Source organism: Molothrus aeneus, chromosome Z, assembly GCF_037042795.1.
Source record: "Molothrus aeneus isolate 106 chromosome Z, BPBGC_Maene_1.0, whole genome shotgun sequence".
In the NCBI taxonomy this organism is placed as follows: Eukaryota; Metazoa; Chordata; class Aves; order Passeriformes; family Icteridae; genus Molothrus; species Molothrus aeneus.
In genome coordinates this window covers 31019556-31043239 of record NC_089680.1, presented here as the reverse complement: position 1 = coordinate 31043239, position 23684 = coordinate 31019556, and the positions used below count along the sequence as shown (strand labels likewise).

The following is a 23684-nucleotide window of genomic DNA, read 5'->3' as shown; positions in this document are numbered from 1 at the left end:
TCCCTAACCAAAGCCAAAGGGAAAAAGAGGATATGATGTTGAAAATGGTAAGCCATGTCCTAAAGGAGATGGAGAGGATCACATATCTGAAAAACACTCTGAGTAGTAGCCAGAGCTCTCACTGCACCCCAAAAGACAGCTGGAAGGAGTAGGACAGGCCCTCTACCACAGTTTTTCCGAGGGCTGTATTCACCTTATGAGCAAAGTTCACATCAAGGATGAAAATTGTCCACTGTCTGTGCACTGACACACCCAGTGTGTACTTGTACACTCCTATGAGAAAGCAAGTGTTTTCCCAGCTGTGCTCTTTCCCAGGAATCAGTGTGCATGCCTAGGAATGCCTGTGCTGGAGCCTGGCAGAGCCACATCCCCCCAGGTCAGCCCTGGCTATACCAGGCTTCCAATACCACAGCTCTGCTCAGGGTGCATATCGTGGTGATGTGCATCCCTGTGCTGGAGCTGCTCCCTCCATCAGGAAGGTTCAGTAATGTGCAGTTCACTGACAGGGCCTTGCAGCAGCTGGGCAACAGCTCTCTGGTTGGAAGCAGCTGGGGCTGCAGTGCTTGCAAGCCTCACAGTGCTGAAACTTCCACACCAGGCAGCTGAAGTGAACCTGGTGTGTTATAGGGTAAAATAGATTCAACACAAAGAGGAGAAAGAGGTAAAGAAAGAAGCAAGGTGGTACCAGAGTCAAACACACTATTTTAAATGTTTTTTTCTTCTAGGGTTTTAAAATATTTGGGAAACCATTATCCATAGCAAAAGTATAGCACTGAAGTTACAGCAATTCTAGAAATTAATTTCTAGATCAGTGGTTTGATTTTGCCAAACAGGCCCCAGCAGAAGGTATCTCTAATGCTGCAGTTAGTTAGTTCTCTCCCTTGGGCAAATTGCCTAATTAAACTTTGAGGACAATAAATGAATGCCAACAGGCTTCTGCAAACAAGGAGAGAAGTACTGGTGTCATAGCCCTGGCTGTGTTTAGCACTGCTTGCCAGTGTCTCTTCATTAACTCTCTTAATTTAGACTCTCTATAAATATGTCACTAAGTCATAGAGTAAGCTTAAAATACCACAATTAAGCCAATATGTTTTCCGTGGTTTTACTGAAACTGAAAAAGTAGTTCTGTACCAAAATGTACTCAGTTTAGTAATAATACAAAAAGTTAATTCTGCCGGACAGAATGTCAGTTAAATCCACCAAAATGAATACCGAACCATCATTTATTGCCAGACCAGTGTTAAATAAAATCATTGAATGAACACAGAAACAAAGTAATTCCAAATTTCCTTAAATAAAAATAGCAATTAGCAACAATACTGCAGGAAGATAAACATTCATGGTATTGGCTATTTACATGCCATCATAACATGTCTAGCATGTAGTATGTCTTCATGCTTGCACATTACATTTATGAGCTCATTACAATGGATATTAATGCGTAAATGTACTACAAAGCAACCCACCATGATGTATAGCAAATCTGCACGGTAGAAGAGCACCTCTACTAGTCACCCCTTTAGGAATGATGCTGCAGGAAACCCAGCCCAATCCACTGATTCCCCCCACAAAAAGTCAAACAAGAAAAGCCAACACCAACCAAACAAAAAAATCATCAAGCATATTAATAATTTTCCTCCTGTGATTAACTAGGCAGGGCTATGCATTTAGCAGTATTCCCAAAGGTGAATCAAACCAGAATAAACCTGGGTTTTCTTTATTACAGTAAGAACACCTGAGACTGCTTCACTGGTCCAAATACAGTATTTTATTACAAAAACTGCTTCTTACATTAACATGTCATTTCAATGAATCCCCTTAATTAGTACTTTTCATTGACAAAAAAGCTAAGATTTATTCTTAAAATAAATATTCCCCACCTCAAAAAGAAAGTTCAAAAGGAAATTAAAAGAAAAAAATCCCCTCCTTTTTTTTTTATAAGAACAGTGTGGTTTTCTGGCTTAGTTTTATTTCAGCTGAAATGGTGGATAAACACCTATTCTTGGAGAATAAGCGTTAAACACCTTATAAAAATCCCCAACATAAGGTACACAATGTGTATGTATGTTCCTAAAGAGACTTCTTGTTAAGTAAGTGTAAACATCTGTTCTTGAACATCTGTTCTTGACTCTTGTTTGAATGCACTCCTATCAAATGTTTGAGAAACTACATTTGCTTAAATACCTGTCTCACACATAACTGTTTTGAACTTACCATTTAATTTTTTCTACAAAGTACCAGAACAGTTGAAGACACTGTTCTTCCCTACTTCAGTACAGATTATATTTAACAGTTAGAATATAAAAGATCACAAGTTTTACATAAAGGAATAACCTAAAAATAACCTAAATTGTGGAGTTAAAACACTGAGTACTGCTTAGCTGAAGCAGCAGCAAATTAAGTACTATATATAGGCAGAGATTTCTATTAAACTAATATCATTCAATTAAACTGTCTGATAGCCTAAGACCTGTTTTATATATGAACAAATTAAAATTGGGAGTTCATAGAAAGTGATTAGGCTTGCCATCACTTTAAAAAACATGCTTGCTTAACCAGAAAATAAAGATGGCAAGGACCAGTGCATTCAATCCAAGTTTACACCAACTTCTTTTTCTTTTGTTTTGTTACTTTAAACGTACAAAGTACATTACATTACTTTTCAGTTTAGTAGTTACCAGGACCTTATTAGGCAAAATAATCTCAACCTGTGAAAACATAAGACTGACTCTTCAGAAAATGATGTGTAAGAGTAAGAATTTGAAAGCCATGTTCAAGACATCTGACAGGACTTCTTTTCACAGTTTCTAACCACTGAAGAAGGTCAAGCATAGCTAGTCTCAAGTCTTGATCTCTTAGTTTCTCTTACACAGACATCATTGAGTTGAAGGCAATCTTTATTCTAAACTTCATAGATTTTGGTTTTTTTTCCTTGTGCACCTGGTCAGTTCCTAAAACAATTCTTCATTTCAAACCCATTTTAGTATTCAAGCTGCCTTTTTAGTGCAGGTTCCTTGAAGATCCTGTAGATTTATCTTTGACCTAATAAAACAGCAAGATAACTACATTAGATAGTTAAAATGTTACACTGCTTCTATGTGTTGCAATTATTCAACATAATCATTATCAACTCTCATGTACTTGTTAGAAGATCAAAACAGCAGATAAATACACAGATTTTTCCATTTTTTACCTGTTGTGGATCATGTGGCTTTTGACTAGATGCCCTGCTGCAAGAGCAGCCATAAGTGACAATTCCCCTGCCATCACTGTAGCACAAACAATTTTAGCAAGCTGACGGGCATTTTCACCAGGGTTATCTTGGCTTGCACCTTGAACCCCTAACATCTGTAAAAAAAATACAAGGCAGTATTATGCTATGAAATCTAAGTCAATTTATAATATATTTGGCAGTATTTCTAAATTATACCCAATGAGTCTCTTTAATATTATTAAGACATTAGTAAATGTCTTAAGCTTTAGAAACCTGGATATATGAAAACAGTTCATTAGACATTTCTAACATTTTCATATAAAATACACCAAGTTTCAAGCAGCTCCATTCCCGCAATATTGCTTGCACACCACATGAAAGCAACCTTTTATTTGAGAAGATAAGTTGCTTTCAACTTTGAGAACTATACCTGCAAACAGGCCTGCTGTGGGAGCAGGTTGGTGCCTCCACCAACAGTCCCTATTTCTATAGAAGGCATTGTGCAGCTGATGTACAGGTCTTCATTGGTGGAACCAGTTCTCTCCATCAAAGTGATGCAGTTGGAGCTGCCCACATTCTGCGCAGCATCCTTCAGATCAAGGAGGAGAAACAACAATCAGACACTTACATTCAGTGTTTGATTAAGAATTACCGAACTAAAGAAAAAGTGAACTGGTGAATAACAAACCTACCTGACCACAGGCAATGTAGATCGCTGTCACAATGTTTGCTGCATGTGCGTTGTAGCCACCTATGCTACCAGCCATCGCAGAACCCACCAAATTTTTGTTTATGTTAACTTCAACTAGATCTTCCGTAGTTGTTTTCAACACCTGCACAAAGTGATAGATACACTTTTACTACCCTTTTCCTCAGGCAGGAGTAGATATACTCTATTTATGGTTATTCATGGCCCTCACCCCTTGTTTGCTTCTGTATGGAATTTGAATCAATCATTGTCCTTGATACCTTTTATTTTTGTTCCAAAGGAGACTTTCAAATATAGGATGTCCAAGTAACAATGAAAAAGTCCAAACAAAGGGCTTGGACTTTCACAGGCGTTTGAGAAAAGTTCACAGTAGGGTACTCCATTTCAAAGTCTCCTTTATATTCAGAATGGAACAAGTAAAATCATCTCGGCAGAAATATCCCATTAATTTACCTTTACATGATTGTAACATTCCTGTCAATTTGTTCCAGATGCTAAACTCTTCCCAAATTTGTTTTGCATACAAATATGGAGCCAAACTGAAAAGTTCCAACACAAACCACTATTCTACATAGGTAAATAAATACTATGAACAGTAATATAAAATTAAGTGGCATATTTATTTTTAGTGACTGGATTTTGAAACTTTTAAGTAAGAGATTTATACTGAATTTAATATAAAAATGATCAAAGATGGTCAAAAGAGATACTGTTGTTGAGCAAAATTTAAGATATTCCTGCACAGCAGGAACAGTATTGACAGACATCTGCACCAAGTCTGCAGCACTGACAAAAACATAATATTTATGTATTACGAGTTTAATGTAAGTAAATGTGGTGACATACAGGGCTGGGGTTTGAGGAAAACCTTCCCAAATTTACCTAAAAATTATCAATGCCCATTATGAAAGGACTACCTCCCCTTTACTACCCTGAAATGAAATCCTGAGGTTACAATAGATATTGCTAGTGACAACAATTTGAAAAACAGTAAACTACCCCAGAAGACATGAATTATATCAATGTCAATAAATCCATTCTGCACAAACTGTTAAAATCCTGTGTCGAACTCTGTACCCAGAATTTTAGACATGGTAGAACTGTAAAAGATACAGAGGTAAGCATGTTCAAAGACATACTGAAAGTCTGTTTACTCACTGCTGATAGAGAAACTAGTACATTTTAGTCTGAAAATGAGAATAGCTGGGAAGGTGGACAGGCTGAGTCAGAGTTATAACATCTTGAACAGTTGAGTGAAGATAAAAAGTCTTAAACATCTCTCCCAGTACAAAACTGGGGCATCATCAAATGGAATCGACACAAAAGTAGTTCTCACTTAAGGTGAAACTGGACTGTAGAATATTGCCCAGAATCCTAGTTCTAGAAGTTTATACAATGTCCCAGAAGAGACTGGACAAATCACTAGGGGAAAGCAAGCGGAAAAAAAAACAACCCTATCCAGTATGCAATCATCCACTTATAAGATCTTAAACAAGTGTTACAATGTAGTAAATTCTTCCTTGGATATTGTCTCCCATGGCCCGTGCTGACAACCAGGTAACAGGCAATGGATTTTATTTGACACAAAAGCCATCTTCTGAACTCAGGTGGAAGAGAATCTAAGACGTTGTTGTAATGGAGGACAAGCTGGCCAGAGAATACAACTGGCATTGCTTATAAAGCAATACCCTTCGTCATGCGAGATGCCAAGACAGCTTTGGAGTAAGTAAACCACCAGATTATCTGTTTCCATTGTAGTAGGACGCATATAAATACTGAAGAGAAAGCCAGGTGCAGGTGAGACAAAATACGAGTGAAAGGGTTAAAAGACTGGGTTTAATGACACACAAAACACCGCATGTAAACATCTGTCAAAATGTGGCATAATTTTAAGAGGTTAACCATGAAAATCCCAATGCCTTCAACTAGATATGTATCATTAAACACATACACACTATTTCACACTAGCCACAATGAAAAAGGAAGTATCTACTGACTCAGAGAAATGGCTTATCCTACAGAAGTACCTGAAAAGACATTTAAGAACTATCCTTACCTGGAAAACAACTTTCAGTTCATATTTACGATGTAAAATAAGCATCAGTTTTGCAAAACGTATGTATTTTTATAAACAAGAGAGCAGACACTTACTTCTCTAACAACCTTAGCTGGAATGACTGCTTCACAGACAACAGACTTTCCTCTTCCTTCTATCCAGTTTATAGCAGCAGGTTTTTTGTCTGTACAGTAGTTACCACTGAGAGCTATAACTTGAAGGTCAGGAAACTCTTCGTTCAGCCTCACCAGTGCTTTTTCAGTACCCTGTTACACAGAAACAGTTAAGAGGCTAGCTTTATCATTATGGGTGTAAAATAAGCTATTCAAGGACAGTGGAACAGTATTCTAATCAGATAATCAGTTACCAGTGGAAGAAAAAGAGAAAAATACAAAAAATATAATGAAGAAACCAGAAATAGAAGGGGAAAAACCACAATTACGACTATCTTTTTTCTAATCACTTTGGGAATTATATTGGGGAATAACTGATTTTTCCCAGTACATACAGACTCCCTGGATCCCTTCTAGGTACATGGACATATGGGTACCATACTGAAGATACAACAGGAACTAGGTTAAATATTACAGGCATAGAATGAATCAATTTTGGATGTAGTGGAAAGAGCTTCTTTACACCAGGAAATCAAGACTAGAAAATCTGCTATGTTAGAACTTGTCTATGATCAGATCCCCTTTTTTAAGTTCTGACTGCCTATTCTAAATGAAGTTTAAGTCTAACATTATTCATTTTGCAATCTAAGGATCTAGATAAGCAATCTAAAGATCTAGATATGCAATCTAAGGATCACATCTCAAGTTCTTCCCCATGTTTGCATAAAAACAAACAAGCAAAACTAGCGAACACCTCTCTGCTGCCACTCCTAATTCTTTATTAACTAGGAAATGATGAACACACTAACAGAATAATTACTGCTGGATAAAATCTTTGGCTTAAAGCAAAAGTGCAACCATTTTAGCTTCTCCTATTACCAAAAATACTGTCTTTAAATAATTATAAAAATATAAAATAAAAAATTACTTTTTTCTTTCATCATTCTCTTCCTAGTTTTGTCTACACTTGACAAAAACAAACATTTTTATTATTTTGTGCAAAGACCACTGTGTCTTGTCTTTGTCCTCCAGATGTCACAGTTTATTAGGCTATTTTTAAAAAAGAATACCCATTTTTTAGAAATACTTAAGGGGACTGATCCTTACTTTTGAAATCATATTCATTCCCATTGCATCCCCTGTTCCAGACTGAAAACGGATATAAAGGTTACGACCAGCCAAACTGATGAGAAGTTTTTGTAGGCGGGCAAACCTGCAAGAAAATGTAACTATTACTTACAATCCTCATGGGAATATTAGCTTTAAGTGGCAAAATGGCAGTAAATCTTTGCAAATTGCACTGCTAAATACAGAATAATAGATTCCTTTATGAATCATTTGGAAAAGAGCTGTAAAACCAACAAGTACAGTCTTTGACAGACAATCATCATTTCAACAGGACCACAGCACGAAGTGCTATGTCCAGTCATTTCTTGAACCCCTCCAGGGATGGTGCTTTCTTGAATAAGTACAACAAAAATATTCATTGTTAAAGTATTCACTGCCTTTTTATGTTTTCTATCCCTGAACTTCAAGAAATAAAATATCCTGAACTGTTAACATAAATTTTATTCACTTGTATTCCTTAAAACATCTCACTACCAGATCTAAAGTAATAATCAGGCCTTTGGAAATTCTGATGTAAGTTTTACAGCAAGACAAAAAAACATGCTATCTTCAACAGCGCAAGCTGCACAAGTCACTCAAAAGGCAGAAAGTACTGCATTTAAAAAGCAGCATGAGCTGATTCTGGCCGAAATACAGATGTATCTTTGGCTGATGCTTGTCAAGAAACACAACAGGTAAGAAAATCTCTCTCTGAATCTTCCTAAAGCAAGAAGATCATCATAAGCCCTAGGGAAAACTTTAGGGCTTGAACTAGACTTATTCTTACCACTGTTTTACATTTTTTAGCATTTCAGTTCTAGCATTAGTTTACCTTGTATTTTCTCAGATTAATTAATATTAATAATATCATGTGAGAGGCTTACAACCAAACTTTGAGGATTTTTTCTGCATAGTAATTACAGTTACAGTTACTTTGCCTAGTAAAAATCAAAGTAAGTTTATAGGATCTTTTAAAAAAAGCTTAGACAAATTAATATTCTATTAATTATTATGCAGTGTAGATCTATTTGTTGCTAACATACAGTAGTTTACCATTATCAGTGAAAAATGTTTATTGCTAGCCTTGGCACACAGCCAGACTGACTTCTGTCCTCTTAGATACAGCATTGGGACAGCCGAAAGAGAGATGTAATGTCCTCTATTGCAGTACTCCAAAAAAACAACTGAGATCTTTCTACCATCCACAGAGTTCTTATGTCTGGAAATGAAGCTGGAACAGCCATCATACTAACCTACTTGTGCTGTCAAAAGCTTCCTTAATTATTTTAAAACCTTCAGGGCTTTCAAGCCAGACTTTCACCTCTGCAGCCTGGCAAGCAGTGGGCAACCTTACAACAGGTCCTCGAGTCATCCCATCTGCCAGAATGCGGCTACTTGCTCCTCCACCAAGCTAAAAACCAAAGCAGAAGGGGGATAAAGTAAGATTACTGAAATTTTAGTTTTCAAGAAATCAAAAATATGCATTATATAAACCTGAATACGTTTAGGTTTATAGAATGCATATTTTTATGCATTATATTTATGTGTTTTGTAATACAGGAATTTCTAAGCTTTTAAAGTCACACAGTACTTACACATATTGCTCTACATCCTCTGTTTGTGCTTGCTACAAGACACCCTTCTGTTGTTGCCATTGGAACCTGAAATTCTTTGTTATCCAAAACAAGTGGTCCTGCTACGCCTACAGGAATAGGCATATATCCAATCACGTTTTCACAGCAAGCTCCCATCACCTTACAGAAACCATACAAAAGAATCACTTAGTTTACATTCCAGTGGTACAGTACAGCATGCTGCATACAATGCCTATGACTACACCAAGGCATCTTTGTAAAACACCCACAAATTTACCCATAAAGCAACTCATTGCCACCTCAAAAAGTTAACAGCTATAACTATCAACAGCTAACGTTATTCAACACTAGGCAACATATATTGAATCCTGTATAGTACTAAGTGTTACCTAAATAACCTTAAAGTTTTAAAATTAATTTTAAAAAAATTTCAATTATAATTTGTGCTCAAGGTAGTATTATCATTCAGTTGAACTGTGGCTCAGTATTAGAAGAACTCCACATTTCTTAGATAAGTGAGCTGCATACTTTGATAGGAAATATTTTTTGGATAACTTACAAAACTCATGCACCACCCTAGGTTTAAAAATATTAAGAGCAATTAAAGTTGGTACCTCATGTCTGCCTTTTAGTTTTTTCCTTCTACATCAGTTTTGACCATGCTTATTGTTAACTTACATACATGGCTATGGATTTATTTCATAGAACCACAGACTTGATTGGGTTGGAAGGGACCATAAAGACCATCTAGTTTCAACGCCCCTGCCAAAAACAGGGACACCTTTCACTAGACCAGGTTGCTCAGAGCCCCATCTAGCCTGGCCTTGAACACTGCCACGTTTGGACCATCCACACCTTCTCTGGGCAACCTGTTCCAGTGTCTCACCACATTCACAGTGAAGAATTTCTTCCTAACATCTAAATCTGCCCTTCTTCAGCTTAAGGTTGTTCCCCCTTGTCCTTTCATTACACATCCTTGTGCAAAGTCCCTCTTCCGCTCTTTTGTAAGCCCCCTTCAGCTACTGGAAAGTGCTTTAAGGTTTTCCCAAAGCTTCCACTTTCAGGATGAAAAATCCCAACTCTATTAGCCTGTCCTCACAGGTGAGATAATCAACTTAGTGGCCTCCTCTGGACTCGTTCCAACAGGTTCATGTTTTTCTTCTTCATGTGTCTGGAAAATAGTTATACAGTCAGTTCTGCTTGTCTACTTCATACTTACCAAAGAATAATTATAATTCCTATAAGGAAGATACTGCAAAGATGAAGGTTCAGGAAGTTTTTTAGATAACATCTGTCTGCGAATGGATACACCTCGCTCCTGGGTTTCCATCAGGGTTTCCAGTTTGTATGCAGGAATATGCTTAGCATTAACTAAGCTGATAACTTCAGCATCAGTAAGAAATTTTGCTCCTTCCTGAAAACAAAGGGTGGAGAGAGAAAACAGAGACTCTCCTGGTGAAAATCTTTTAAAATGTTTCTAAAAGAAAAAGAGTAACAACTTTACTTTGCTAAAGGGGTCAACTGCCAACATCAGGTTTTACAGCAGGCCAACATATGATCAAAAACTTTCATGATCAGACACCCACTTGTACGTGTACCTCCTGAAGCTCCAAAGACTTGGAATGTTATCAATGATGATGAAGCTGATCCCTCCTTCCATCCTTCTCAACTGATTTGAGAAGTAACTCATTAAAGAGTTTTATTTTAGCTGTGACCTCCACAGTCCCCCATGTTATTAAAGCCATTTAATTTCCTGAAGAATGATATTGCAACCAATGGGATAATTTAAAAGCTGGGAAAAGAACTCTAACAATTCTTAAATCAGATGTTGCAGTAGGGATTAAATAAAATAGTTATTTTTCCATACCTGTGCATTTCCAAGTATACGAACACATTCCTCAATAGAACGTGGTTCTTTAGGTAACTCAATCTCTTCCTCTTTTCCACTTGGATATGAAGAAGTTTCCACAGGGCTGGAATTGCCAACCACAAATGTAGCTTTGGTTGAGTCTGCTAATACAGGTTTTATGACTTCAGCTGCACAAAGATAATAAAATGAACTCCGGTTAATAAAATCCTTAAGTTTTGATACCAAATATAATATGCTACCAAAGATTGCACAATTTGTTCCTAATACTCATTAATGGGTCCAGACTTTAGAACTATAAAAATTACCTACCACTTTCATCTTTGGGTATGAAAGCTTCTTCTCCTGTGTTAGATTTCTGATTGTTTTTCAGAAGTCCAGTCTGCTTCCTGCAACAATTTTCAGAGACCTTTTTCTGTACCATCACAGGAGAGGTTATGGGATTCTTCAGTGAGAGGGTAGATTCAGTCTCAGCTTGCTCAAAGAAAATATATTTGACAGCAAGGAGAAGGGCTAATCCAAGTGTGATTACTTGCTCAATATCCATACTGGCCATTCTAAAAATGATCAAAAAATAAATATAGAGTATATACAATTTGTTGCTTATAACAGCATTCTGACATTTTTTTGCTTCAGAAAGGGTAAGAATTCCATCCTCACATAGTTACAGAAATTCCAGTTAGGAGATATTTTCTACCAGGATGTTGAAGTATTCTAGGCTAGGGTGGAAAAATCATTCTTCATACTACTATCAACACGAAAATCTTCAGATGTCATTAAAGTGTTACATAAATCTGGCTAAAAAGCAGCCTCAGTAGGAAAAATAACTGTAAAAGATTCACTGATAACTACATCAAATTGATTTGACACCCGTCCCCCAATGACAAGACAAAGTTTCATTTATCATCCTCTACCAATTAGGACTACTATGATGCAAGATGAACTGCTAAGAAGGGACAAATACCCCATGCCTATACCAGAAAGTTCTGACTTCTCAGAAATAACATGAAATGACAGATGACACTAACTTGAATTGAGCTGAAGGAAAAGCCATAATATAAAATGGGTTTTGCACCTTTTGCACTTAGGTGTGAATGGTCAGAAACTCTATGTAAGTAATTACTCTATTGCAGTCTTAAAATTATTTCCCAGTATGCTGTGAAAGATTCTAGTGGGAAAAGACAGTGTTTTGACGCATACAGAAGAGCTAGCTCTTGATCATGTTCTTGACTACTTCAAGGGTTTGGACAAATGGCATAATATTGACATTTCTTCTAAAAGGTCACCTCTGGTTCCAAGATGTCTTACAGTGATGAGACCTGAAAGTCTGCAAGTCTTGTGATCTAGGACAAGCTTCTAGCTTGGCAGCAGTAGAAATACAGCACAATCACGCTTCTGTGAAGCCACCCACCGAGAAAGGTAGAACTGCCACAGTGAAACATTAGGTTCAATTCTCTTTGGTGCATTCTCATCCAATCCCACTGAATTTTCAACAGTACTGTTTTGAGCAGCTGGTTCTGCTATCCAACGACTGTGGGCGTGAACAAGAACCAAACCCAGTGACTGTATCAAAAACACAAAACAAGTATTAATTTTTCAAATGTAACTTGGTATCTAACCTAGTAAGAGTAAATATTGCCCTCTTTTTGTTTGGGTTTTTTTGCTGTTTTTTTCCCCCTCATGCTTCCCATGCTTCTAAAACCCAAAAGCTGATTTTCCACACCTCTAATTAACACCCTTTTTGGCCTACTGTGACACTGCTGTATAGTAGCTTTGGATGTGTCCCACCCACATTTTTTCTCTCACTCAAGAAATAAGCAAAGGAAGCTGAGGGTACTGCAGGGGTAAGAGGGAGTACACATGAAAGAGCCCTGAGTGCTTGGCACAGAAATGCCATAGGCAGGAAAATGACAGGTGTAGATATAGGGTAAGTTAATTAAAAACTACTACTAAGTTCAACTAATGGGCTTCAGAATACAAGTCTACAGGAAACAAAAGCTTGATTTTTGCACCAGGACACCTCACTGATTGCATAACTACAGGTGCAAAAGAGCCACAAACCATAATCATTTTGACCCTCTGTGTCACAGGATTTGGTTTATTCTCTTCTTCTTCCAGAACACGAGCAAAATGACTAAGCTGCCATATAGGGCGCCCTTCACGACTCTCTCTTGAAAGCTGCAATAAAATAACAAAAATAAGTCAAATAGTACCTATTAGAAAAACCAACAAATAAGATCCCACATTACATTTTTAGTTGATTATTGACAAATTACCAAGAGTCTATAATTAGACTTTCAATTGTGAAAAACCCTGGACAGACAATAAATTACAGTATCATCTGTTCCGTTTGCTTTAGATCACAACTACTACTGAGTGTGACTCATTTACAGTGATATTTACACATTGCTGTCACCAGTTTACTTTGAAAGGAAGATGAACATGCTGGCATGTAACTCCATGATGAAAAATATAGCCTACAGAAGCACAGGGCTGAATACTAAACTTGAGGTTGTCTTGAAGCTGGTCTTACCTCTAATACCAAGGACACACAAGCTGGAAAGAAGGTCATGAAGACAAAGTAGTTGGCAAGAACAGACATACAGCCAAAGCAGCACATAATTTCAAGCTGTCGTACACCTAAATAAAAAGACGGTTTTTACATTTGAATATGCAATTAGCTATAGCTGAAGAACTGCCGCTGGACTAAGAAAGAAATCATTAAACTGACATTGCTGATTACAGAAGGAACTATTGAGATTAATTAAAAACAAGCATCTTAAGGCCTACTCATTGTGTATTGGCTTATTCTAAGAACAATATGTATTTATGTATTGACAGAAAAGTATTTTAAGGTGTAATTCTAAATGAATACAAATGAAGTTCACCAAGATTTTAAACTTCATCATGAAAGCTTGAAACTCCTTACTTATTTGAGCAAAAAAAATTAGCCAACATTATGTACTGAACTCCTTTTTCAAACATGGGATGTTCAGGCAAAAAGTAATAGTATACACTCCACCTACTTCTTCACAAGTATCCAGAAAAAGCCATGCTATGCATGCTGTACATGCAGTACATAACTGCCTTAGTAAGGATGAAAGAGCTAACAGGATAAATTTGTTTTAAAAAACTATATACAGCACCAAAATGAGTTTTTATCCCCAAGATATAAAGAAGAAAACAGCTTATTAATACACAATACCCTGAAAGGACCAAAATCATTTGAAGAGCAGTGTGGTTGGAAAAAACCCAAACCAAATCTTATGAAAGCAGCTGCACAGATGTTCATTCCTACTACACAATGCTCAAGGAAAGCCATTACTAGTATTTCCAACTTTGGTTCAGCATGTATATATTATTCATATTTGCAGTAACCAGTAAAATGAGCTAATTAGGAGATAGATAAATAAATAGATTAAGTTGCTCCACTCTCATGGCTAACACCTATTATTTGAAACTCTCCATACCCTAATGTCTCTCAAAAGGTTTTTTTTAACTGGACATATTTAGACCCTTACACTGTATGGCTCACCTGACATGGTACCAACACCAATTACAAGACACTCCACAAGTGCATCCAGGGTAAACGTAGGGCCTAATATTGCCATTCCACGTGAAATATTTTCTCTTACTTCATCCTAGAAAGAAAGATTTCTGTCCATTAACATGAAGACAAAAACCTAATTAAGTTATACATAACATGACTAGTAAACAGAGTAGTATTATGGTGGTAAGGCCTTCTAAAACATTTATTCAAAATGAACTGTTATGAGAAAGCATACAGAGAATCTATTCTATTTCCTCTATTATTGTACTTTATATATGTTATTATACGTTCACAGTCTATTGACACAAAATCATTTAATTTTCTACCTTTGCCTCATCAGTATTCTAAGCTTCTACAACACTGATGGGGAGAGACTAGTTACTAGTTACAGTAAATTCAAAAGAACACCACTTCTAAACCTGAAGACATGAAATTGAAGGAATTTGTGTCATGGATTTCTTACAATCACATATCTTTACTTCAACTACTATTACTTTATTATTTTATATTTAACTCTGTAGACTCAGCTGATAGAAAGGAGGTCACAAAAGGCACTAAAGCTTTCTGCTGAGGAGAAAAGGATTTCCTCCTGAAAGCAGGCATGATAAACTCTAGAGAGTTTGCTACTGTTTTCCTGGTGATGGTATTTTTAGGGCAGGAGGGGGGAAAAAAACTGTAGAAGAAACCTATTTGTAAAATATTCTCTTAAAAAATAGTAAAAAATTCTGTACCTGCAGTAATCATAAATAATATAGAACACATTATATTGCATATATAGAAACTGTACAATGTAATATACACCAAATTAAAATATAACACAATGTTTTGCCACAATTAGTATGTGCAAATGCCGTGTACAGTATTTTGTAAGCACAAAGTAATCCCAGTTAATATACTTTTAGTTCAGAATTTGTTTGAATAGGAAACAAACATTACCAGGTACGACAAGCAAGATGTCCTTTCAATCTCTCCTAATGTGTTGGGTTAAATGTATTGGATGTTCTTGTCTGCACATATGCTACATTCATTCTGCTAACATTTGGCCGAAAAATATGCTTCTTTTCATAGTAACAGTGTAACATTGGATGTGTCTTTAGATACTGTTCCTGAGTCCTAGAAATTAACTATTGTACTATCAGTAACCATTTTAAGGAAGACTTTGTCTAGGAACCTTAGCCTCCTTGGAAGAGCTGTAAGCATTGCTGGTTTAAAGTTCCAATTTAATGCAGTCATGCTCATACATACAATTAACAATGCCCATGGCTGTGCACACTGGTTTTACCATATTACTATCCGCTTGAACACTGCTCTGGCTTGAAGACAAGAGAACAGAGAATCTGAATAGAATTTGATCGTTTTGTTATTTATGTATCCCCAAGACATTATCTGCCTGTGTGTCTCTCCACTTGGATTGCTCATACAATTATAAATTGTATGAGCAATTGCTTGTCTTGAAAGGGACCTTCAAGCTCACCTAGGTTCTAATCACCTGCCATAGGACAATGTTCTATTCTGAACATTAAATTAAAAACCACCATTGCAAGATAAACAAACAAAAATCCTAAAGCAAAGCACCAAACTACCAAAAAATCCTCAAAAATAACTCCCCTGACCTGTGAGTTGGAACTGAGCGCAAATTTGGCTAATGCACTTGCTCTTGACAAATCAATCAGAAGCAGGAAGAATGGTAAAGCTTCACTGAAAAAGAAAGAGGCATATGTTAAAAGTCAAGGTTTATGGTACAGGAAAAAGAAAACATAAGCATGAAATCCAGAATAACAATTCATTACTTACTTTAAACCTGTCAGTTCTTTATCCAAGAAGTGAATTACCACTGTACTAAAAACAAAACTTGAGAAGATTGTGAAAAGGCCAGCGATACCTTAAAAAAACAAGAGAATAGGAATTTTTTTGGTTATACATAGGAAGAAGAAAAGGAAAAGAAAAAAAACCAGAATTCCCCCACTTTTAGATGAATCACAACAATGAATGATAATTCCCATCTCAGTGCATTAACAGCAGTTGAGACGCAAACTGAAGGAGATGCTATTTTTATAGATATTAAAATCTAAAATTTGTAATGCATTCAAAGTAAGACTCAAAATAAAAGCCATAATCTTAAGTAAAATTAAAACTGGCTTAAACAGCTCTACAATTTTAAGTATTTCACATAATAAAAAGTTATTTCAAGAATGACATTTTCAGTGTTTATATAATCCTACACAACCTTTCACTAAAAAAAAAAATAGTACTTTGATACATGCAAAAGCTTTTTTATGCTATCCAGAAAATAATTAAAATAATGCTGTTGTGAACATAAGGATTAAAAGGTTAGTATTTGTTACCAATTTAGGTAAACCACGTCCCCCACAATTAAAACACATACAGCAAATACAAAAATCAGATACAATACCTAAAATGTATTTTGATCCAAGCTGCCTTAGGTTCTGAAACTGGAAATATATATAAAGAATTGCTATGCAGCGTGTGATTGTCAGGATGATGATGTCACTGCTCAGAACATCCTGTATGAAATACAAAGGAATTTAGTTAGCTTTTACACTATGGGAAGTCCATTGTGAAATGTTAAGTTCATTGTAAAGCTGCATTAAAAGTTAAGTTCCAGAAAACTTAAAAACTAAAAATACTAGAATACTAAAATGCTTGGTCATTGCATCACTGTTTGCATACAGCTTTGATATCCAAAGTAAGAAAAGAAGGCCATGAAGAAGCTTCTCCACAGCTACTTTACTCCTAATACATCACAGCTTGATCATATTCTATAGAAAACCCTGGAGGGACTGATAAACACCAAAGAAAATTATTTTAAATCCTTACACCAAATATATTATTTTAAACCCTTACTTCTTCAAGTTTGGGGCACTCATAATTCCAGCCACAGATCTTATCATTCCCAGTGAACATCTTCATAGACATCATGCAGATAGTGAGAGTCACTGTTCCCACAATGACTTCCCATGGATGAGAGGCTACAAAAAGGCCATGCATTCGGAAGAGTCTGGACAGCATTTTCAAGCCTGTTTCTCTATACTTTGCAAACCTGCAGCAAAGGAATACTTCATATAAGTACAAGATTCAGTGAATAAAGACACAGCTCTATACTTTCCTGCAAGACATCCTTCAGGAAATAAAACAAAACCACTTAAGGCAGAGAAGAGTAAAGAAACTAATCTTTACCTTTCCTTCAATCATCCTTGTAAAACGCATCTATTTCTAATACTCTAAAATACAATGTGATCTGCTCCTGTCTTCTCAACCTTTTTTGTTGTACTACCCATCTTCCTAGTTTCTTCATGGTCTTTGCCACTGGGATTAGGTCATCCATTAGAGTGTGGTGCTAGTAAAGCCAAGGTTGAAGGTTCAATCTCAATAAAGGGCATTCATTCTGCAGCTGAACTCAATGACTTTTGTGGGTCCCTCCACATCAGAAGATTCTGTGATTCTAACAGTAAGGCCTCACTACTCTCATGAGATCTTTCAAAATCTTCCTATCATACAATTTTGATACTGCTTTGACCCAAAATCCTTGTTTTTACCTTCTATGTAAGCACTCACCAAATTCTGTTGTTTCTCTGTACTCCTTCCCGTCAAAAATACGGATGAGCTATAAAAATTATCAATTAGCCATTACTGGTAATACTCAACAGCAGGAATTGCAATGTTATGTTTCTGACTGTGTCTTCTCTACTTTGTGTTCAATATTAGTCTGTGATACAAATTAATTACAATTCAAAAATATTCCTTCTTTATCTAAAGCATGCAAGTCCTCACATAACAGTATTGTGGCAGTTCTCTTCTACTCTTTACTATTCCCTGGTTACTGGTGCATTTCATCATCCCTCTGCTTCCAACAGATAACAAACATTTACCAGAAATTTTCACAGCTGTCCTTCACATAACTAACATGAATGTTCAACACGTCCTTCAGACCACATCCTGGTCTATCTGCTCTGCATTGTTTCTTTATGCAAGTCTGCCAAAGATCTTTACTTATGTTTTATGGCATAGAAATAAAATGCCATAACATTCTCACATACATTAGTAACTGGACTTTCCACACTGCACAAAAACAACAGCTTCTACAAGTGCACTGTAAAGTTTAAAAAATGCTTAATAGCCTGGCTAACAGGGACAATCTGCAATTTACATGTACCAATCTAGTACTGCAAGATTTCCATGGAGGCCTGAGGGCTCTACATACCACCACCTCAAAGAAGATAAAAAAATCCATTTGTGCTGTCCTAAATGCAACAATCCATCCATATGACTTTTGGTATTACTTATTTGCTTGGACATCAAAAATGAAGCCGACATTCAAGGGAGAAAATAACAGACAGGCAAATCTATCTGGCTAAGTGCTCCTGAAGATACCAGAATCATCTTGGTTTCCTACCAATACCAATCTGAATCACATGAGCAGCAACAGCAATTATTTATTTTTCTTTATTCTTCCACAGTGAAGGTGTGACAGGATGTTTGTGGCTCGTGGAGCCAAACCTGGAAAATAATTGTGAAGACTGCCTTCCTTAAGAACAAATTATTTCATTTCCTAACTGAATGTTTTTTTAAAAAATAAAATAAAAAACTAACCCCCTCCTTTTAAAGTCGATATTATTCCTTCTTTTTCTCTATATCATATACACGTCATTCTGTTCTGAAAATTTACGCAATTCTTGCAAAGCTGTTTCACACTGGTATTATAATTTTTCCTCAGCACAATGGAAGGTACATTTTAATTAGGAAAACTAAAATAAAACCCAGCCAGAAGAATACCTGTGCTGAAGATTTTGAAACAACACAAAAAATAGAAAAGGCATCAGAACATCCTCTGAAAACACAAATAATTTTGAATACCACTCTATTTCAGGAAAATCATAACTAGCAGTTACTACATGTTTATAGAGTTCTACCAGTCCTGAACCTAGTAATACTGCTAATACACCTATTTCACCTGTTTCATTTTAGAATGATTATCTGACAATCAAAAAACAAAAGATTTCAGAATCTTTTATTGAGAAATTGTTTTTCCTATTTCTAAACAAAAACGGTAAAAGTAAAATGGCTTCACATAATTAATTGTGTGTGGCGGAATGCAATAATTCATTTATTAAAATAATGATCCATAGTATCTTATTTGCATTAGTAACTGCTGCTATCCTGAAATACAGGATGCCTCATCACTCATCTTGGGGTTAACTAAGTGATACTAAGTCCTAACGTAAAAGGATTCTTTAAAGTTTTTGTGTTTATTTAACCTGCCCAAAATGCAGGATGCTTTCTACTATTCAGTTGACACTTCTAGAAAATATTGATGATTTCACACAGTGATTCTGCACTATAGTGCTGTAAAAAAATTCAATGCATAACATCAGCTGGTATTTCTGTTTAAAATATTTATGCACACACACTGACTTGTAGCTTGGAATTAGCAAGATATAACATTAAATATAAACCTAAACTCAACATCTGTGTAATTCTATTGAGTTTCAAAATGTTGGGTCAAAAGGGATGCTTTATAAGTCCTGTTTGCTATTGTTTTCAATTAAAAATTTCTAAAAATAAAGCAATCCATTTTGAGAATAAAAACAGAATGCAAAATATGGACAAACCCCAAATTTGACTCCTTCAAAAATTAATCAGAGTGTAAAAAGCAAACTAGACCGGTTGTAAGTAATCGTTTAGAGCAATTACCACCCACGTAACAGTACGACTTGCCTCTTAAATTCTTAAGGTTTGTTACACAGCTCTAACCTCAGAGCAGTCCTCTGCAACACCATCTATTCGATCAGCATTAATTTCCCACCTCCTGCTATCTGACTCAGCAGAGTACCTACAGCAACCAAGCGGCAATAACAGCCGACAGAAAACCTGTGCACAGCTCACCCGGAACGCACACGACAGCACAGAGACCCTGCCAGAGAGGCATTTTTTTGTCGAAGAAGCGAAACGCGGGCAGCCCGACGGCGTCAGGAGGGTAACGGGACAGCGACACGGGCATCCCCCGCAGACCACCCAGGGCGGCGGTAAAGCGCAGCGGCCGCCACTCCCTACGTGCGGCGATAGCGACGCCGCCTTTCCGAACAGGCACTCGGGCCCGGAGCCGGAGCCCGCCCGCCCGGCACGGCGGACGCGTGTTGCCAGCCCCAGGCCCCCCCACCCGCAGCCCCGCACTCCCCGCTCACCGCCGCGCTCCAGCCGCACTCCCCGCTCCGTCCCGCCGCGCCCCGGACTGCGCCGCCGGCCCCGCTCCGTCCCGCCGGCCCCGCGCCGCGCCCCGCCCCGCCGCGCAAGGACACGCCGGCGCCGCCATCGCCCGATCGCGCGGCCAATGGCGAGCGCGCGGCACGCCCCGCCCGCGCGCGTCACCCGCCGAATCGCCGCGGCAACGGTCCGGCGAGCGCCGCGCGGCCCCACGCGCCATCAGGAGCGGCGAACACGCCATCGCGCCATCGGCCGCCCGCCAATGGGGCGCCGCGCTCCCCGCCCCGCGCCCTCTGATTGGGCGGCTTGGGGAGCGCTGCCGGCACCTCCCGGGCCCACCCAGGGCCGGGGCCGGGGCCGGGCGCCCTGCGCGCCTCCGAAACCGCCCGATGATACCGCATTGCCGAGGCATGGAAAGCCTCGTTCCCACCTTACGTTCCTAGCTCCTGTTGTTGGGAAGCAGCGGTGCCCCTGACTCCCTGGGGAAGTGGTGGGAGGAAGGCAAAGGCAAAGTAATATATTTATATTTGTGGCTTTCGGCCAGAGAGGAAGTGCAGGTTTTGGTTCACGAAGCATAGGAAGCTCTGAGACACCCACGAGGACGCGTTCGTGTGTAATCTGTGCTAGGTGGTGTTTAGATGGTCTCCCGAGGTCCCTTCCATCTCTAGCGATTGTGTGGTTCTCCTGGGCACCGAGTCACGGGGCTGTAAAACAGCACTACAGGGTGGCAGGGGCCGTTCCGTGTTCCTGGGGCTGAGCATTTTCAACTGCAATACAAATACCTGCAGCGGTTTTGAGGTGCATGATCCGCGCCCCAGCTTTCCCCAGACTGCGTCTTACATGTGCCACCTCACTTGGAAATATTTCTAGTAGCTTCACATGGCACTGTGCCATGAAACATTAATGTGAACCTCAAAAAAGGAAGTGCTGATGAAAAGGTTTCTGAAGAACTCCACCCAAAGTAGTTGTTGTGAGTGATGAAATCGTGCCAGCTCTTTTAACCTGTAAATACACTTTTCATTCTCGTCTTCGATATGATGTTCCTAAATCTTAATAATTTACTGCTGCATATCCATCTCCCCTGATAGTTTCTTAAGTGTTTTTTTCAGTATCTCACCTTCATTAGCTGAAAAGTGTAAAGTATTAGCAATGAGATTTCTGGACTCTTTAATATAATGTTAATATGTACACCAATTGCTTTAACTGCATACGCATATGACTAAGCCAAAGCAAAACATCAATTCATACAGTTTCAACAATTATATGTAATTTACATATCATTTAAGATGTCCTTTAGTATTTCTGCTCTGTTTTTCACTTTTTCCATAGATATGATTTGGCAAATACTAAAAATTCTAATTTACCAAGGTCACTGGGAGCAGGCGTCACTATGGTGATTTGGGGTCTGTAGTCTCTAGGAGTCCGTGTCACCACCTGTGCTGACATTGAATTCTCGCATCTGCAGCTCTGGCGGTGGCCTGCCTCCAGCCTGGCCGTGTGCTAGAGTGGCCTCGGGGGCAGTGCTGCCCCCCTGCCCAGGAGAAGGCAGGCAAAGCTGAGCCAGAGCGGCTCTGCCTGAGGAAAACGTTGTTGTAATTGGCAGACGACCACTGAAGAGTGCTACTGCAAATGCTGAAAATACTGTCAACTAATAATTTGGTTATCTCAAACTTGTTCCCACACATGAGCACACGAACCATTCCTTGGTAGCAATGAAGTAAGCTACTTAACAATGGCAGAGAAGTGTTGCCAATTTAGGGACTCTCTAAACACAGACGCTGAGCATAGTTTAGAAAGGAGACATTGTTTATTCTGTGCAGGGTACAAGTTGAAGTTTTCCACAAATAAGCACACCAATCCTTGAAAATTTGCAATATCTATATATCTATATATGTATAAGCAAACATATAAATCACAGATCATTGGTTACAAGTTACTTAGTTCTCTTATTAATTAGTATTCTACCTTGAATAGATTGAATGATTCTCTTGTTTCTCATGCTAATGTTTCTGCATGCTCACAGTTCTCAAGTAGGTGGGTTTCTTGAGATGGTGGTTCGTGAGTTACTGGTCGAAATCTCTCACTGCGAGACTTAAGAGCCCGTGAATTGGCACCGATCCATTGCATACAAACCGCACCCGTGGCGCCAGCCAGGTGACAAGAGGCACAGCAGTAGCCAAGAACTCAACAGGAACTTTTTGTCAGGACCTGTAGTAATAGGACAAGGAGCAATGGGTACAAATTGACTGAAGGGGAATTTAGGTTACATATTAGGAAGAAAGAGTTCCTGTGACTGTGGGTTCTCCAACGCTGGCTGTGTTCAAAGCCTGGCTGGACAAGGCCCTGAGCAACCTGTTCTAGTGGGAGGTGTCCCTGCCCATGGCAGAGGGGATTGAGCCTAGATAAATTTTAAGGTCCCTTCCAACCCCTTAACATTCTCTGATTCTAAGACCCCAGACTATGCAGTCAAAGCCTAAGTTATCCTTCATTCAGGGACGCCCTTTTGAGGCTGTCTGGCCTTTTTCACTGATAAGACACTGTTTCACAACCCCCTTTTCACTCTCTGTAACTCTCTGGGCAAATGACAGTTTCTGCCTCTTGAGATGCCAACGTCAGAAGCGCACACACTCGGAGAAGTGAGTCCCATCTGATCACACACAGCACGGTGTGTGCTGGGACTCTGCGGTTCTGGCGAGCGCTGCGAGCCCGGTGCCACCAGAGGGGCAGCGAGGCTCGGCCACAAGATGGCGGCCGCCGCTGAGGGGGGAGGGCGGCTGCCCGAGGAGGCGCCGGCGGAGCGGAGCGGCCGCACCATGGAGCGCCGCGGGAGCGGCGGCGACAGCGACACGGACAGCGACGAGACTGTCGTGGAGGGCTCTGTGCCGGAGAGCGATGTGGAGGAAGAGGAGTTCCGTAGGAGGAGGTGGTAATGCGGTGTGGCTGGGAGCGGCACCTGACCACCTTACGTGTGTGAGGGCGGTGGCAGCTGAGGGGGCCGCTCCCGAGCTGAGAGTCTCTTCCCCTTCCCCTTCCCCTTCCCCTTCCCCTTCCCCTTCCCTTCCCTTCCCTTCCATTCTTTTTTGTTTGTTTTCTTTTATTTTTTGTTTTCTCCGCTCTGTTCAGGGCCGTTTTATATGCTCCTGGACCCAGCATTTCTTAGCTCTGCAAATAGTTCCGTCTATTCTCACACACCTGTTGTGCCTCGGGGCTTATGTCGCCGGACCCACCATTTTATTAACAATTTAGTCAGA

General features: G+C 38.9%; 2 protein-coding genes across 2 annotated transcripts in view; one reads left to right on the top strand and one right to left on the bottom strand.

The window, feature by feature from the left end:
• Nucleotides 1-1088: 1088 nt before the first annotated feature.
• Nucleotides 1089-20493, bottom strand: HMGCR (3-hydroxy-3-methylglutaryl-CoA reductase). The gene is made up of 20 exons (XM_066569240.1): nt 20415-20493; nt 17077-17272; nt 16625-16736; nt 16006-16093; nt 15825-15909; nt 14197-14302; nt 13195-13301; nt 12723-12839; nt 12073-12224; nt 10974-11218; nt 10662-10831; nt 10014-10208; nt 8795-8953; nt 8453-8610; nt 7200-7305; nt 6075-6245; nt 3907-4047; nt 3645-3803; nt 3194-3348; nt 1089-3042 (listed from the first exon to the last, which is right to left on the bottom strand). Exons 2-20 carry the CDS (start codon nt 17239-17241, stop codon nt 2988-2990), a joined length of 2646 nt encoding a protein of 881 aa, XP_066425337.1. The 5' UTR covers nt 17242-17272; nt 20415-20493; the 3' UTR covers nt 1089-2987.
• A 2753-nt stretch (nt 20494-23246) lies between these two features.
• ANKRD31 (ankyrin repeat domain 31) overlaps nt 23247-23684 on the top strand; it is a 64421-nt gene continuing 63983 nt past the window's right edge. Inside the window, exon 1 of the mRNA XM_066569350.1 lies at nt 23247-23356. Within this exon, the coding sequence (XP_066425447.1) occupies nt 23247-23356 (110 nt within the window). The remainder of the gene's footprint in view (nt 23357-23684) is intronic.